Source organism: Spea bombifrons, chromosome 5 (assembly GCF_027358695.1).
Source record: "Spea bombifrons isolate aSpeBom1 chromosome 5, aSpeBom1.2.pri, whole genome shotgun sequence".
Lineage (NCBI taxonomy): Eukaryota > Metazoa > Chordata > Amphibia > Anura > Pelobatidae > Spea > Spea bombifrons.
The window spans coordinates 99,242,144-99,259,251 of record NC_071091.1 but is presented as its reverse complement, the minus strand read 5'-3'; the positions used below and the strand labels follow the sequence as shown (position 1 = coordinate 99,259,251).

The following is a 17,108-nucleotide window of genomic DNA, read 5'->3' as shown; positions in this document are numbered from 1 at the left end:
CTTCTTAACTGTTAAGAAAAGATTGCGGAAGATAAATAGTTGGTGATGGAAAGTAATTTATTATCAACGCTGATAAAATGAACAAGAGATTTTCTGCACCAGTAATAATTAATACACAACTTCCATTAATGTATTCTATTACATGGCAGCGTTCTAATGTACAGGAAATGCTGTGTCGCATAGATTTAGAATACAGTCGATAATCCCACGTGTGATGTATATCACACAGCGATACATAGCTTTGTTGACCAAAAAGAAGCCCCATTACGAAACGATTATGTGGCTACATAAAATGAAACGTTCTGTTAGATAACACAATGCTTTAATAGTATGATTTCTTTCCAGTTGCTCTTTGATCTATTATTCAGTGGGAGAAGATTATCCGATTTACTTTTAGAAGTAGAATCGTTTCTAAGATATCAACTGCATGGCAACCACGATTTCTGTTCTTCGCTTATGAACGTCTTTTAAATAAATGTATAAATAACCAAACTCACAAACGAGGACTGCTGCTTTCTGAGAAGAGGCCTAACATTCTTTGTTTTGCAATCCGGTTCAGAGACCGATTTTGCGTGAATCTTTGCGTGATACTTCACATTATAATTATTGTTTTTAGCTTATAGGGGACATGGTTAAAGGTGAATATAATAAATATAAAAAAAAATTAACATTTCTTTTATTATATTTATATCTATTATATTTCCATTTTCATTATTGATTCTCTATTATGTTTCCTGGTTCTTTTTAAATTTGTTCAAACCTGTACTAAGGAAACTGTTATTTATAACGATTATGGGATTGGCACTTTTTTCTTGGAGTCATCTGATGTTACTTATTGAAGGATACACATACGATTTTATGTATTCTACATGTAGTTATATATACATAAACAAAACTATGGATTAAAGATTGCACGTGAAGGTCTTCAAGAGATCGAACCTAGAAAAATAAATAAAATAAATGAATTAGAAATATATATACCGGTATGTATGTATGTATGTATATATATATATATATCATTTGATTTTACAGGGAAATAGATCTATATCACCTTATATATTTATTAAATATTCTCACATTCAAGCCTTGTTTCTTAGCTTTATGGTTTTTTTTAATTAACGCTATAGATAAAGTATGTTTCCAAATGTTTTTGAAATGTGTTCTGTATTCCATAATTATTGGAATAGCAATTTAAAGAGAAAATGTATGGACATTATTTTTCCCACAGTTGTTCCCAGTTGAAAAATCTGTTTTGTTATGTTGAAGGGCATGAATGCTTTCACTCTACCAGCATAGTTTCTAGTTTCCTTAGTTACAGTGAGTCGGGGATGGTAATTTATTCCATGATGGTGTAAGGAATGAAAGACCTTTCTAAAGTTCCTCTGCATGACGATGACTTGACAAGCAATTCTTCCTTGGGAACCCTTATTTAAAAAATGCTGCATTCATTTAAGATTATAGTTTCATTTAACATCAAAAGGATTCTTTTTAGAGGATTGCAGTGTTAACTGTTTTTTTTTCAAAGGAATTCTTAAGACATTTAAGATTAGTTTTAGAAATCTATTAATAAGGACCAAGAATTACAGAAATGAAAAAGACACAAGTCAGCGTTGTATTTGATGAATAAGATAACGGGAAGTGAAAAAAAAAAAGTTTGGAAACGGGAACTAAAAAACAATTTAAAGAATTAATACAACACATTTTTCAATCACTAAAAACATTTTCTAGTTCAACAAAATGCATCTGAGACGGTGGTTATAGGCTTTGAACATGTGATGGTGGTTGATGACTAACAATATGAATAGTTGCTTCATGTGGCTTCCAAGACACCAACCATGTGGCTAATGGGAAAATGTAACAACCATTGGCTTTTTTTATTACAACCAATGGTTGTTAATTTCCATATGTCACACAACTAGTACCCTGTTGGCATGATGGCGATTGACCCTACAAAAAACAAACAAACAAGAAAACCCACATATTTGATGTTACTTAGTTCTGATTGTAAAAATAAATTTGTCTTGTATCTTTCCGCTGATAAATATGTATATGCTGAATTATCTCCCTATTGTCTTCTTTTTGAAAGACGTTTTTCAAAAGCAACTCTGATTACTGTTATTGATTCTCTATACAGCTAAATTTTGTGGCGATCCTGGAATACCTTCAAATGGCAAAAGAGAAGGCAAAAGTTTCATTTTCCAGTCAGAAGTATCATTCATTTGCAGTCCGCCCTACATTTTAGTTGGTTCGAGTACCAGAATATGTCAAGCAGATGGCAGCTGGAGTGGCTCACCACCACGATGTATAGGTAATGTGCTATGCTTCTAAAATTAACTAATAGTACAATGTTATGATTATTGTGTGATTTAAGACAACATGGCACTTATTCTTGCTTAGTACATGCAACCCTATCTAGCAGTTATCTCAATTGGGTCCAAAACTGAACGGAACCCTTCCAAGCTTTGCCTGTATTTTTTTTTTTTTTATTGATTATTTAAAAATAACAGTACGAACATATACATAGTACATAAGACATTTCATTCTTACATGGTACAAATAATACTACTGAAGTAATTTTATAGCATTCAAAATTCAAGACGGTGACAAGACCAAGTCATCGAAGGGGGAGAGAAGAGAGAGATAATGATAATATTTTTAAACATATTAGAATAGTAATAATATAGTAATTGCCAGGATTATGTAGAAAAAAAAATAAATACATTTAAAAAAAAATTTTTTTTAATGTATTTAGTCATTTATAGAAATCCATCTATGCCATGGAGACCATATTGCATCGTAATTCTTAATGTTATTGTGGGTTCGATAGAAATGTTTCTCCAATGTATATTGATAATTTATCTGGGATAAGATCTGGGACCATGATGGAGATTGATCCATTTTCCAGTTCCTTGTGGAAAAGAAAAGTTTGCGGAGACAATGTCAAATCCGTCCCAAATAAACATTTAAATAGACTAGTGATTTCAGATCTCAGATTTAGAAGTTTGTCACACTCCCACCAAATATGTATCATAGGCCCCAATTCTGATTTACATCTCCAACACTTATTGGAGGTAGCATTATACATTTTATGTAATGACATTGGAACATAATACCATCTATGAAGGAGTTTATAATATTGTTCTTGAAGGTTTATAAAGTGTATCGCTTTCCTTAAGTTGTTCCAAGCTTCACACCATATATCAAAAGAGTAAAAAAAACCAAGATCTCTTTCCCATTTCAAGATGGTATTTGGTTTATCCAGAGTAAGCTCTTGGTCCAATATATTTCTTAACCGCGTAATTAGATTTTTTTTGTAATGCTTACTTATAAACTTGTCTAAATTAGTCGAAGGATTTAACGAATTACTTTTAATAAAGTTTCTAATCCTTAGATAAGAAAATAGTTCCTTGCTTGGGAGATTATATTTAACTTGGAGTTCTTTAAATGGCATCAGGTCCGAAAGAGAACTAATGTCCGATATTGTACCGATACCTTGAGAGAACCAGGATCTTAAATCAATGTCTTTTATCATATTTTGTACAGCTACCAATGGAGTAGACAACGAACAGGGTTCCGTAGTGCCAAATTTTTTCTTAACAATAATCATATTTCTCAATATGTTTGAAATAATAGGATTGAAAATCTTTAAACTATTTATGTCCTCTATACTGGTCCAGTATAAAAGAAATGGATCTAAATTGTGGCATTTCCACCTTTCATAATTATACCATGGTAATTCCGTTTTCCGTTTAATATCCCAAGCTAGAAAATGATTAAATAGGCACGTTTGATGTAAATTACATAAGTTAGGAAAATTAAGCCCAGCTCGCGAAAGAGTTCTAGTAAGAGTGGAACGCAAAATTCTGGATTTTTTGCCCAACCATACATATGATGAAAATAGTTTTTCAAATTGATTTAAACTTTTCAATGGAACTGGTAAAGGTATAATTCTGAATAAATAAATCAGTTTTGGGAGGACATATGACTTTAATGTATTAAGTCTGCCCATCCAAGAAATTTCCAGATTCTTCCATTGGGTAAATTGAGTTTTAAAAGAGTCTAAAAGAATCATATAATTATTAACTATAATATCTGTAAGACTCTGATATATTTTAACACCCAAATAGTCAATATATTTTTGACTCCAGTTTATTGCAGACTTAATCTTAATATTTTCAAACCGAAGATGTTCCATGTTAAAGTCAATAATTTTTGATTTATCTAGGTTTAATTTATAGTTAGAATATGATGCGTATTTATTGATACATTCCAAAGTCTCTGGAAGGGAAGTTTCAGGGGAAGCTAAAGTGAGGAGAATGTCATCAGCATATAAAGAAATCTTATGCTCATAAGGGCCTGTTCTTATTCCAATAATTTTATCGGAACGTCGTATTAATGTCGAAAGAGGTTCGATTGAAAGAACATATAGTAAACGAGCTAGAGGGCATCCTTGTCTTGTTCCATTGTTAATAGAGAAGCTAGCTGAGTTGAGATTGAACCCTGAAATTTTCGCTTGCATTCTTATATAACGCCATAGTATAGTTTAAAAATTGACCGGTCAGACCAAAAGTAATTAAAGTTTGTTCTAAGAAGGACCAACTCACGCGATCAAACGCCTTTTCGGCATCAAGCGCAAGGAAAACAGCAGGCGTTTCATTAAGATGTAACTCATAAATTAGATTTAAAGTTCTACGTGTATTGTCCTCACCGCATCTACCCAGTAAAAATCCTGTTTGATCTGAATAGACTAACTCACACATGACAGAACTAAGTCTGTCAGCTAAGATCTTAGAAAATATTTTAATATCTAAATTTATCAACGATATAGGACGATAATTTGTGACTTTAGTTGGATCTTTTCCACTTTTCGGAATTGGAGTTATTGTGGTTTGTAACATCTCAGATGGAAAATTATTCCCTAAAGATATCCCATTAAATACCCTCAATAGTATAGGAGAAACAATAGATTCCAAATTTTGATAAAAAAGAGATGAGAATCCATCTGGGCCAGGGGCTTTATGCGACGGTAAGTTCTTTATAGTAGTATTTAGCTTGGATAGTTGGATCGGTAAATTTAAGCCTTGTAGTTTTGTCTCAGATAATTTAGGTAAATTTAAAGTATTAAGAAAGGAATTTATCTGTATTTTATCTTTCCCAACTGATGGTAGATTATATAATGTACTATAGTACTCTCTAAAAGCTTCACTAATTGATTTTGGAGTTTAGTGTGTTCTACCATTTAGCACAATCTTATTTATTCTATTTTTCACATTTTTATTTTTTATTTTATTCGTTAAATTTTTGCTGGCTCTATTGCTACTGTAATACCAATCTTGCTTCAGAGATATTAAATTTCTATTTATCTTCTCCATTAATCTTTCTTTGATTTTAAATTGAATTTCTTTAATATCGTTTGCCTGTATTTTTAAAGCTGATCTCTCATTAAACATTTTTTTTTAGAACCAGCTTGGACATCTTGTGAAAACCCAGGCACGCCTCGACATGGCTACCAAAATAACACATATGGCTATCAGGTAAACATTTTACTTTTTCTATAATTTCTAAATTAAATGGTGGGATAGTTACACTAACAAGATCTTTTTTCCATTTAACTTTCATACATTTTTAAGTTAAAAAGGTTTTTTATTTATTACGGCCATTGATGATGCATTGTGTTTCCAATTTTTATTCTTTTATCTTAGATTGGAAAAACTGTGCAGTTTTCCTGCAAGAAAGGATACTTACTGCATGGATCCACAAGTCGCACTTGTCTTCCTGATCTCACATGGAGCGGTATCCCAACTGAATGCATTCGTAAGTTTTGGTTCTTTTATGAAATGATTTAAGATGATTGACGTGTATTCTAACTAATTGCTACGGAGTTTGGAAGAGAATTGTATTTGGTATCTGAATCGCCCCTTCAAAAAACGATGTTCACTTGGGAACAATTCCAGCCTTCATTAGTAGTGGCCATAGTTAGGAAACCCACATCCAACTAGTTAGCAAATATCTCACTATACAATGCAGGAGAAAATCCATTGTATTATATTTTTATACTGTGTGCATATTGTGCAACAATAAATCATACTGGGTGGCCAAAGCGGTTTCTTAACCTAAACTCTATCGTTCTCCCACTTCTGCCTTCTTATTCTTATTTTTGACAGCAACAATCATCATCCAGGTCAGATGTGACCTTAATAATAACTTGCTAAATTCTACCATACTGCAGTATGGAAGTGATGATCTATAGCGGCCCATAATCTAATGGCAAATGGAGAAAAATATACATAACAATTAAAGTAGGCATACTTTCCATTCATAGCATTGTACTGATACATTTTAAACTGTAATATGGATTAAATCTGACCTGTCGCTACGGTGAGCAGCAAAGAAAGAGGAAGTGGAAGGATTGGCTAGGGTTTTATACCTTCTGAATGCTGTTTATTGGTTGTTTTTTTCTTTGATCGTTATCTCTTTCTTTGGTAAAGAAATATATGCAAAATAGGAAGCCTCCTGTCTTGCCTTAAAATTTATGTTCTGTTGCTGTAACCAATGCTTTAATTTTTTAGCCCACAGTTGCAAACAACCAGATTCTCCACTGCATTCAAATGTTGTTGGGATGGATCTTCCGTCACTTGGTTATACATTAATTTACACTTGTCAGCCAGGATATATCCTCTCAGGAGGTACAGAGCACAGAATCTGCCAGCCAGACAACACCTGGAGTGGAAAAGTTCCAGTTTGCACAGGTATAGTTAGTAATGTTTAAGGACTACTAATGTTCTATTTCTAGTATCATACCCAGTGAATAAAATTCAAAAAACACCTACCTAAGGCATAAAAAATGGGGATTCCGTCACACTACATGGCGATATATAGCTTAGCCACCAGACCTCATAGCACTGCCAGAAAGAGTCAGCTCAATGTGGTGGTTGAGTAGGTAAAGTCACCGAAAATGTCACACAACTGACAACAATGGAGCCTCCATGTCAGCAGAAAAAGGAAGTTTATGGGAATAAAAAGAGATAAAGCCAGTTTTTTGTCAGCGCTAACCTTTCTCAATGCAATATAACTCATTCCATAAATATACAATATTTGTGTTCCCTTCACACATCTACATCTCTTTTGAGTTGGGAAAAAATTCCCTTTGGGTAGACCAAAATTAATCAAGAATGTTCACTAATCTTAACACCAATATTTACCTGGTCTGGTAACCCTGAAGCCATTTGGGGCTGTTGTTTAGTGACATACAATAAAAATGACTGAATCTAAAATTAAGCATTTTTGGCAACATAAGCATTATTGAAAGTTTATTTTATTTTTAAGGATTTTAAACATTAAAAATAATTTACTGGTTAGAAGTTGTAGCCATGTTATTTTTTTAATTATTATTAATAGTTGTTTACATTATTTATGCATTTATTTATACATATATATTTTATTAGCTGGATCCAAGTCCTTTGAGAACAAAACTAAGCCTGTTTTGGGAACTCCAAGCCCTAAACTAAATGGTAAGTATCAAGTAATTTTCTAAATATGCATATTGTAAAAAGTGAGAATATATTACCTTAGAAACTGCTGGTTCAGAACATTTTAAAGTTACTAAGTAATTCAGCCTCCTGACATCTGTAAAGAGCTTAAATCGCCAAGTGAAGGATTTTTAAGCAATAGTTTAGTCCATGTGTGGTGTAGCTAATGGAGATTTATTGAAAGTAGGAAATTCTCAACATTGTTTAGACTTTTTAGATTATTTTAAAGTTTTGGTATCTATTATAGTTTATATGTAGATATTTTGTGTCTACCCTACCTTTCTCTCTCTGCTAAGACTACTCATTCATTTCCTGTAACACAGCTTCACATATACAGTACATACATGTCTTATGTAGCAAAACACAAAAGCACATATCAAGATTAAATAGCATATAAGCAAAAAAAAAGGAATTTCAAAAATCCAATATTCTATGAAATACACATTATTATTCATCACGCAGAATACAAAAATTACAACATAATCCCATATGCTATAAAATGCATTTTTATTAAATTAACTGTAAAAATGTATTCGATTGATGAAGTGTTGTGGACAAGACTGGAGTATGAATTTTACTGATTGCAGGTTCTTATTGTTGTCTCTTAGTTCCAGATGATGTGTTTGCTCGCAATCATGTATGGAAAGGTTTCTACAACCTCAAAGGAAAGAATCAGCCAATGAATCTGACAATTAACAGCTATAATATGTCAACGGGAAGATTAAATGCTACACTTATCAACAGCAACACGGAGTTCCTGCTTTCAGGTAATATTATTTTATATGCCTGTCTATATCAATTAATTCACATTATTCTTCAGCCAGTTCAATTGCTGATCAATGATGATGGCGACTGTCAAATTACCACTAGACTGTCATGTTTGTCTACTCACATAGAAGACATTATTGTGAAGCAATCACATTGTAACTTCATATTAAAGTTAGGATAACATTTATTGAAAGTAATTTCTCGTATTGAATCTATGAAACTTTGCTCTTTATTTTACACGGTGTAAAGGCATTTTCTTTCACACTGGTCAGGAATATTAAAAATCAATGCAGTTCTTCAGTGACATTTATACAGCACGTTTCTCCTGTACGTCTATGAAAATGAAAAAGTACATTTAAAACTTGCCTTCTCTTAATTAAATGATTCTTGCCACTATACATTTCAAGCAAGCCAAATGTATCCTAATATACCAGTTTACTTCAATATATTAACAGTTACATAAATATTAGTAGTAGTTGTAATATTAGTATTATAATTTGTAGAATTATTATTATTATCATTATTATTAGTAGTAGTAGTAGTTGTAGTACTATTAGTAGTAGTATTAGTATTATTATCATTTGTAGTAATAGTATTATTATTATTAGTAGTATTATTATTATTAATGTTATAAGTAAAATTATTATTGGTATTAATTTCCGGATACATGACTGCTATAAGATATAACCATTCCATTTGAACCTAATAGGAAAACAAGTGCATTCGCCTTGGATAGCTTTACAAACATATTAATAAACAGTAATGCAAAAGACACATTAGTGTATGAGAGAAACGGCTTGTTTAGCACAAACAAGAGTTCTTTAATTGTATTTTGTCTTCATCTGAAAGGGAATGCAACATCTCACTTTTCTTCTGCATCTCCACGGGTGCATCCTGTCCCATCTTTTATTAAGATGCGTTCTACGTGGTTGTAGACAAACATTTTAACGACTTTTCTGTAGTTGGATGTTTTTGTGCATCTCCTGGAAGGACTCTATCTTATGTTTGGGTATTTTTTTGTAATAGATCTTATGTATCCAGTTACACAGATATCTGTCTAGCCAGTGTTTCCTTGCCCATCCCCAGCCGGTGGGTGTACTTCTCAGTGTCTCTTATCCATGTACCAGCCTCCTACCTGCTTACCCTAACATTTTGGCTATTTTTTTGGATTGCGAGTTGCCTCAGCAGCCGCAGAGTACCCAGGGGTCAACTTGTGAGTAAAAGAGGCTGTCACAGGTGAAGAGTTTGGCTTATGTGTCCAGTTCACCTCTATCGCTCTATCCACATGCACCAGTTTATTACATACTCGGAGTCTGTTCATCCGCACAATACATACTTTACATTTACCTAAAGTAACATATGCTCCAGTGATCTCTGCCTTAAAGACACGGCTAGCCGAAAGTTTTATACTACCCTTTGTTCCAGGTAATCCTTTAGTCAGTATTACATTTCAGACAGATTAAACATTTTAAGATTGCACCACTTGCTTCATGCTGCCTTAATACTGCGGGGACTTTTTTTCCCCACTTGCTTTAGATGTACAATAAAGCTTTGTCATATGTGATGTTACAGAAATGTGCTTGAAAGGTTAACAGGGCCTACATTGACGCTGTAATCAACAATACACAATAATAAAGAAAAAATATAATATACCCTAAACCCAAAAAAGCCACCACTTCAGGACATAACAAATAAAACCACAAATGTACTAAATTGTATTTTAATCACAAAGCGTATATTATGCCATCTTGGCAACATACGTCCATTTTTGGGGATAAGGATGCCAAGCCAAAAGTGATCCTGCAAAGATTGGTTGGTGAGATTGTATGTTAATTAAGAAATACTTAATTAGTGTATTATCAGACCAGAAAATGTATTTAGTTATTTCATTCATAATGTCAATAGAATAGTAAGATAAAAGCCCCTTATCACATTCCGCTTATTCCTGCCAAATCTAAGTTTGTTTATCTATTAGGGGTAATTTTAGCTTTTGAATGTATATTAAAACAATATCGATTTTCTGTGCTTCATTAAAATAAAACTTTGGGTTTGTTCTAATCAAAGTTGTACTAAAACCATGTAATTATATGTAATAAGCTGCCTAGGCAACATTGTCAACTTGATAGTAGAGAAATTGACAAATGTACAGAGCAAGTTGTGGTACTTCGCACCAGCTATGACATCATAAGGAACTTGGCTTCCTGTAGGGAGATGTAAGAACCATATAATGCTTACTTAAAGTATTGAAATATTTAGCTTATGTTAACGTATTTGCTTATTGTATTATATTTGTAAAAATTTTAAGGTCAAGTGAGAACCTGAGCCACGAAGAAAAGAAAAAATTACTTAAAGATGAAGCATACTATTGGTTAAGGAAAATAAAATAATTACTTGGCCTGTCATTTTAATTTATGTAAACCGAAAAATTCTTCATTGTTTTTATATACAGGAGTTTATAAAAGTCAAGAAGCTCGCTTGATACTACATATTTATTCAATGAAGTCATCATCAACCAAAGCGAAGGACGACAAGTGGGCGATGGATGGCTTTGTAAGTAGAAAAATAGCTTAGAGCTAAGTATATGAAACATAACACACACACACATATATATACTCTATAAATAATATAACAGATATAATATACATACAGATATACATAATATTATATTAAATATATATGCAGTAGATTATTAAACAATTGTTTTGATTCTTTTATGCTCAGAATACAAAATAATGTTAAAAATGTGTTTAACTGTATACCTAAAAATGTATGTATTCTTGAAAAAGTTTCTTATGTACGTTTTGGGAAGTTTATGACAAGGTAATGACAGATGTAAGAGACAGAGCGCAGCTTAACCCAATTTCTGCAGATTTAGTTTTAAGGAGATCAAATGTATAAAGGAAGGTCATTTTAGAAGTGTTTAAGAGCGCAAAGTTTTATATTTATATTGAATCTTTTCAATACTGATGAAATTTGGAAATGCACAGTGATGATCTACTGATCTATTAACAAATAAACAAAAAGACATGTTATTGTTTCGCATTGTACAGAGGGGAATAAAAAGAGCAAACATAAGTTTTATACACTTGATAGGAAAAGGCAAAAGTGTGATTTGGTTGAAAATAGTATTAATAGCACTAGAATTACTATCGTACAACAAAGATTTTTTCGTGGAATATGCGGACAGTAAGTTATCACTTGGTCAATGGCTTTCGTTCAAGAACTTTAAACAAAATGTCTTATCAGCTTTACCGTATTCATTTATTTTTGTTATGCAGGTTTCAGCAGAACCCGATGGATCCACCTATGTTTTTCAAGGGTCAATTCATGGAAAAGATTATGGACAATTTGGTCTTCGAAGTATAGGTACATAGATGTTTAGATTTTTAAATATTGTAATTTCCACACAATAAATACATCTTTTTTTATGTTTTGAGATAAAGGGATGAATGCAAATGGGAGGTGTTCCTCCCGATTATTTGGCTACTTTTCATGCACCCCTATCATAACTTGCTCAGGTGCAGAAAGGATCTTTCAGGAGTGAATGAGGTTATTAAAGTAAGAGAGTTAAAACATTTGTGCAATAAGCATTTTTTTCTGATATTTATAATTCAGATATATTTTGCCAGTGTGGGTGAAACAGTATTTTTTTATATACATATATATATATATATATATATATATATATATATATATATATTTTTTTTTTTTTTTTGTTTAATCTCTTTCTTTCTATTAAAGTAATAAAAAGCAATAAACAGGTTACTTTCTTTATAAGCCATTGTGAATGTGATATGAGACCCAGTTGGCAATCTAAAGACCTTTGTCTCTGTATCCTTCGATTAAGACCTGTAAAGTATACTGTCATGGGCCTAGTGTGAGATTACAGAGTTATTAGACCTTAAATAGCTGTATTTTGTCATTATAATACTTTTTTTCTTCAGAATCAATAGTTTTTTTTTTCAGAATCAATATGTTTTGCACACCATTTACCTATTATCTTTAACATTGAAGAAAAGATCTATTCAAGTACAACCTCCAATATAGTCTCTACAGCACAAGTTCATATAATAAGTGATCCGTGCGCGGCTCTGGTTACCAATTTATGTCAGCGTTATTGAAAGCAATCTTGCCTACCGTGGAAGAAACACCTGTTTATTTTATAGATTTACTATAAACAGAAACGTCATATTTACAATCTAATTATTCACCAGCACAATAAAAATATCATGTTCCCTGGTGATCTTCTGGGCAGATAGAGTAGGAAAATTTCATTAAAAGAGATATTATTAAGCTATAAATTGCTTTTAGCTATTATTCTCTTGGGGTATATATAGTATATAGCATCGGGGACACAAGGTATTCCAGAATGGTTTTAAGATTGTGTATGGACTTTAAGTCTAAATACAGTGAAAACACTAAACTACTATTTAAACCTTTGGCTATTTTATGGTGGTTTATATTTTTTCTGAATTCCCAACGACCACTTTTTCCAGATATAAAGGCTTCCTTAGGAACACTTGGGGCCTGGATTTCCTTCCATGCTCCCTTAGAGCCAATGGGATGATGTCTAATGGTATCTATAAAGGATGGCAATTATCACAACTGTGATATTTAGCGTTGCGTGTATCACGCACGTTTGTGCATCATCCCCAATGACCATTGTCACCCCAGTGCTCAGAAAAAGTTGAAAAGGCTTTGTAGGTGGGCAAAATTAGTGGAACAAGATGGGGAGTAGGCAGAAAGTTGGTAAAAATGGACGGCCGATCCGTAGGATGTAGTAGAAAACCCATCCCCTGTAATATTGAAGCAAACTGATTTACAAGCCGGACTTAAATTATCATAGATGTTCGTTCCATCTGAAGAGAAGACATCTCAGGTGTCTTACGTAACTTCACATCTGTTTCTGTGCTGGGCCATTGAAAGATTATAAACTTCAGGAAAAGGCTCCATGTTTTATATAATGGTATACTTTTTTTTGATTATTTAAAGGCATTATGTCATTAGGTGGAGGTTTGATGTTCCGCGGTGTTGAAACATTTTGTTTGAGACGCTTGACATTCCCAAAAGTTAGCAAAGAGCTTAGTAATTAGGACATACCTGAAAACAAGAGTTATTTCAGTGTATCCTGAAAATAAATAAATAACTTTATAAATCAATAATTATAAATAGTAAGTATTCATGCCGGACTGAAAGACTGAAGAACATAGAGTACCTCATTGTATCTGATTCATTTGCGTGATCGGTGAACACACCTTTTGTGAAACATTAAACCTGAAAGACAGAAGTCAAGGCTGATCACAAATCATTTATTTAGTTTTTTGCTTCATCTCATTTGCCAATTGTAAGTAATTTAATTTCTTTTTGTTTGCTTGTCAAAAAAAGGGGACATAAGAAGACAAGGCACATTACAGCCTATTTTACATCTGAAAAGACCCCGGTGATATTTAGTACACTATGGCAAATATTTGTCATTTTAATACTTACCTTTTATTCCTTAAAAAATATCTAGGTTACGGTAACTTTAACCAATATAAATATAGAAATACCATGTGAACACAAAGAGAATATGCGTTTGCGATATGCTGTTTCTTTGATCCGTGTACCTTTTTCTGGTCACAGGAATGAACACGTCGCTTGATAACTCCACAAATGCGACACTCGGAACAAACAGCAGCTCGGTGGCTATAGCTATTCTGGTGCCTTTCTTTGCTCTAATATTTGCAGGTTTCGGATTTTATCTATACAAACAAAGGTAAGCTATTACTGAGCCATATGTTATTGCACCAACATCAACATTGTATCTGCTTTATGTGTGTTCTCTGATAGTGTCATGTATCTCGTATAATATATACACATTGGTACTCTCATCTATGCCAATAGAATAAATAATATTTAGTCTCATACTGCTCCATACTATGTCATATTTAATTTAAAATACAGGGTTATTAAAATATTCATAATGTGACATTTCACAATATATATTCAAGTTTTGCTTAGGAGACGGTGTGATAGCAGCAGAGAAGGTTTCTTGAGTGTTTTATGTTACTCTAATGAGAATAGGAGATTTTTTATTTGTCTCAGTGAAGCTTCTAGATTAGTAGACGCGCGTTTACCCTTTTTATTTTCACCCACGCTGTTCCGGTTTTCACTTCGCCCAATTAGTTCTTTAGTCGATTTAATGAACTTATTTTGTCTCTATAATTCATTAATACATATCGAAATAAGTGGATGCCGGTAGTCACAGTGCAGACCGTGCATAGTCAAATCTGGCAGTGACCAAAAGGGGGCAACACTGCGGCATTGTCTTAACAGCCCATGTAACATAGGTGAGGCGTGCTGTGATCTGAAAACACCTTGCCTATAATGTTAGGTGTGAAGGCACTTTAATTTGAGTTATTAATAACCACATGCTGCATGGATATTTAGTGCATGGACTATATTGCCACCTATCAGGCCAACGTTTGAGTGCGCTCTCTCGCTAGCATTGCATAAAAAACAGTATATTGTCCATACGTGGGAACTGTCCGGATTTCCACCCGAGAATCTGGGTGCAGCTTCTCCAGGCCGTGTTGCTCTGTCTATAGGTTGTTGGAGGATGTCCAATCCCTGCCCGATTCTCCTCCTTCTCCCATATGTTAACTCCACCCCTCACTAAGCCACTCCTATCAAAGATAATGCATTTGAAACATATTTGTAAGTTCTTTATGAGTACTTTAATACACATTCTTAGAAAATGAAAGAATAAAATAAGCCACTTAACTTAGGGAGAAGCTGCAGCTCCACTCCTCCACCATTGTCCAACAATTCCCTCTAAATGATTTCCCTCTAATGTTTTTTTTATTGATGTGAGTTGAGTCAACTGCTATTACCTTTTAACAAATAACAGTAAAGATTGAGTGATACATATGTGTTATATACTCCTTACAGGACTGCACCCAAAACACAATATACAGGATGCTCTGTTCATGAAAACAACAATGGCCAAGCAGCGTTTGAAAACCCAATGTATGACACCAATGCAAAATCCGTGGAAGGGAAAGCTGTGAGATTTGACCCCAATTTGAACACTGTCTGCACAATGGTATAATGCTGGAATACTTTGAATCGGGAGCCTGGAAATGAGACATAAAGCAGAGTACTCTTTGGGTCACTGCTATAATTAAAGCACATTTCGAAGAACATTTGAAATCACACTTTCAAGAAGAGAAGACGGCAATGAGAGAAGTTTTATGCCGAAGGGACTTAAATTATTCTTTATGTGCGGCATGAAGAGTATTCCAGCTAATTGCCTGCACTCTGTGAGTGCTGAATTACACTTTATTTTCTTTTTTTTAAAAAGGAGATTTATTCTAAATTCAAAACTTATTTGCATATATCGGAGGAGCATCCACTATCAGTATTTACTGTGCTTTATAAACTATATTAGATGATCTGGGAAAACAAAAAAAAGAGATATATGATAGACAATTACTATACTTACTGGAGACAAATATGTTTAATTGCAGGTATAAGAGTTTTATTTTCTTTGGTTTTGCACCATAAAAAATATAGGCCCTTGTTGATTTCCTTTTCATGTGCGTCCAAAACTAAAATCCAAATGATAACAGGTGTACTTAGTTTTATTGTTATTATTTTATAAAAAAAAAAACATAAAAAATAATAGTTTGAAACGTATCAGTTGAAGACTTCTGTAATCATTAATTTAAAAGTCATGAGGTGCTATTCCAGGGGGTCCTGTGACTTCCTCGCTGTCATTGGGTAACAATTCCCATCGTTCTCAGTCAAAAGACCGCTCTGAGAGTGATGACTTTTAGAGGCCAGCAAGAGCTGGGTGTCTGCAGCTCACCAACCAGGCATTTTTGTCATTTGGAGCTATGAATATTTTTACGCGGCTCGCCATTAATGAGTCGTGTCCGTTGAAAGCTGGTAACTACTCTAACCCATGCTATGCATGTGATGGTTAACACGGTTGCTTTAACCCCTTAATGACAAAGCCCGTACATGTACGGGCTCAAAATGCATTGTTTTCAATGGGTTTAGGCACCACCCATTGTCCTTAAGGGGTTAATTCAATCTACCGATTACCCTTCATGCCAGTGTATTGTTACTTTATATCTTTATTCACTTCTAGTTCTGTAACTTATTTTTTTTTTTTTACAGGAAAATAATTCTTTTTTTAAGTTTTACTCTCCTGTGCTGACCTCATCTAAACCTTCAGAGCCCTAGTCTGGATGTTCTATGTGATAGACTAAACATATAGCTAAAGCTTCACATTTTAAATGTAGGATTTCTACTAGTTTCACCAAACTATTTAAGAATATAAATTATATCCATTTTGGCTCTTCGCACTTATTCCTGTATCCTGCTTGCAAAGTACCGTTGGTTGTTTATTTGTTTTTTGTATTTTTTAGATTGTAGTGTCACAAGTCATTTGTTGGCCTAGGTATACCTAGAATGTAAATAGATCCAGCTCTGTGTATTTCCTTGCTGATTGTAATTCTTTGAGTGCGGTTGCAAAATCAATCCATTGCAAGAGAATGGCTTAGATGTACTTACTGTAAGATTTTTCCACTCTCTTTAATTATCTTGTCATTCTACCAAGACCAAGTCCCTTTGCAAGCTGGGTTCACGGGATAAGGATCTGAAGAGCTTGTTTTAACCCCTTAATGACAAAGCCCGTACATGCACGGGCTCAAAATGTATAGTTTTCAATGGGTTTAGGGACCGCCCATTGTCCTTAAGGGGTTAAATATGTCTCGCATCTTAGGCCATAGGTCCTACTAAAAAGGCAGCATTTCTATTATTATT

The 17,108-nt window shown here is 33.5% G+C and overlaps 1 protein-coding gene across 1 annotated transcript in view; it reads left to right on the top strand.

Annotated features, from left to right (window-relative positions):
* The window catches only part of CSMD3 (CUB and Sushi multiple domains 3), a 445,444-nt gene extending 429,473 nt beyond the window's left edge, over positions 1–15,971 (top strand). The window contains exons 62-71 of the mRNA XM_053466566.1: positions 2,135–2,308; positions 5,461–5,534; positions 5,703–5,814; positions 6,570–6,749; positions 7,446–7,511; positions 8,138–8,296; positions 10,747–10,847; positions 11,576–11,663; positions 13,920–14,052; positions 15,228–15,971. Coding sequence (XP_053322541.1) covers positions 2,135–2,308; positions 5,461–5,534; positions 5,703–5,814; positions 6,570–6,749; positions 7,446–7,511; positions 8,138–8,296; positions 10,747–10,847; positions 11,576–11,663; positions 13,920–14,052; positions 15,228–15,387 — 1,247 coding nt within the window. The 3' untranslated portion in view covers positions 15,388–15,971. The remainder of the gene's footprint in view (positions 1–2,134; positions 2,309–5,460; positions 5,535–5,702; positions 5,815–6,569; positions 6,750–7,445; positions 7,512–8,137; positions 8,297–10,746; positions 10,848–11,575; positions 11,664–13,919; positions 14,053–15,227) is intronic.
* Positions 15,972–17,108: the final 1,137 nt, after the last annotated feature.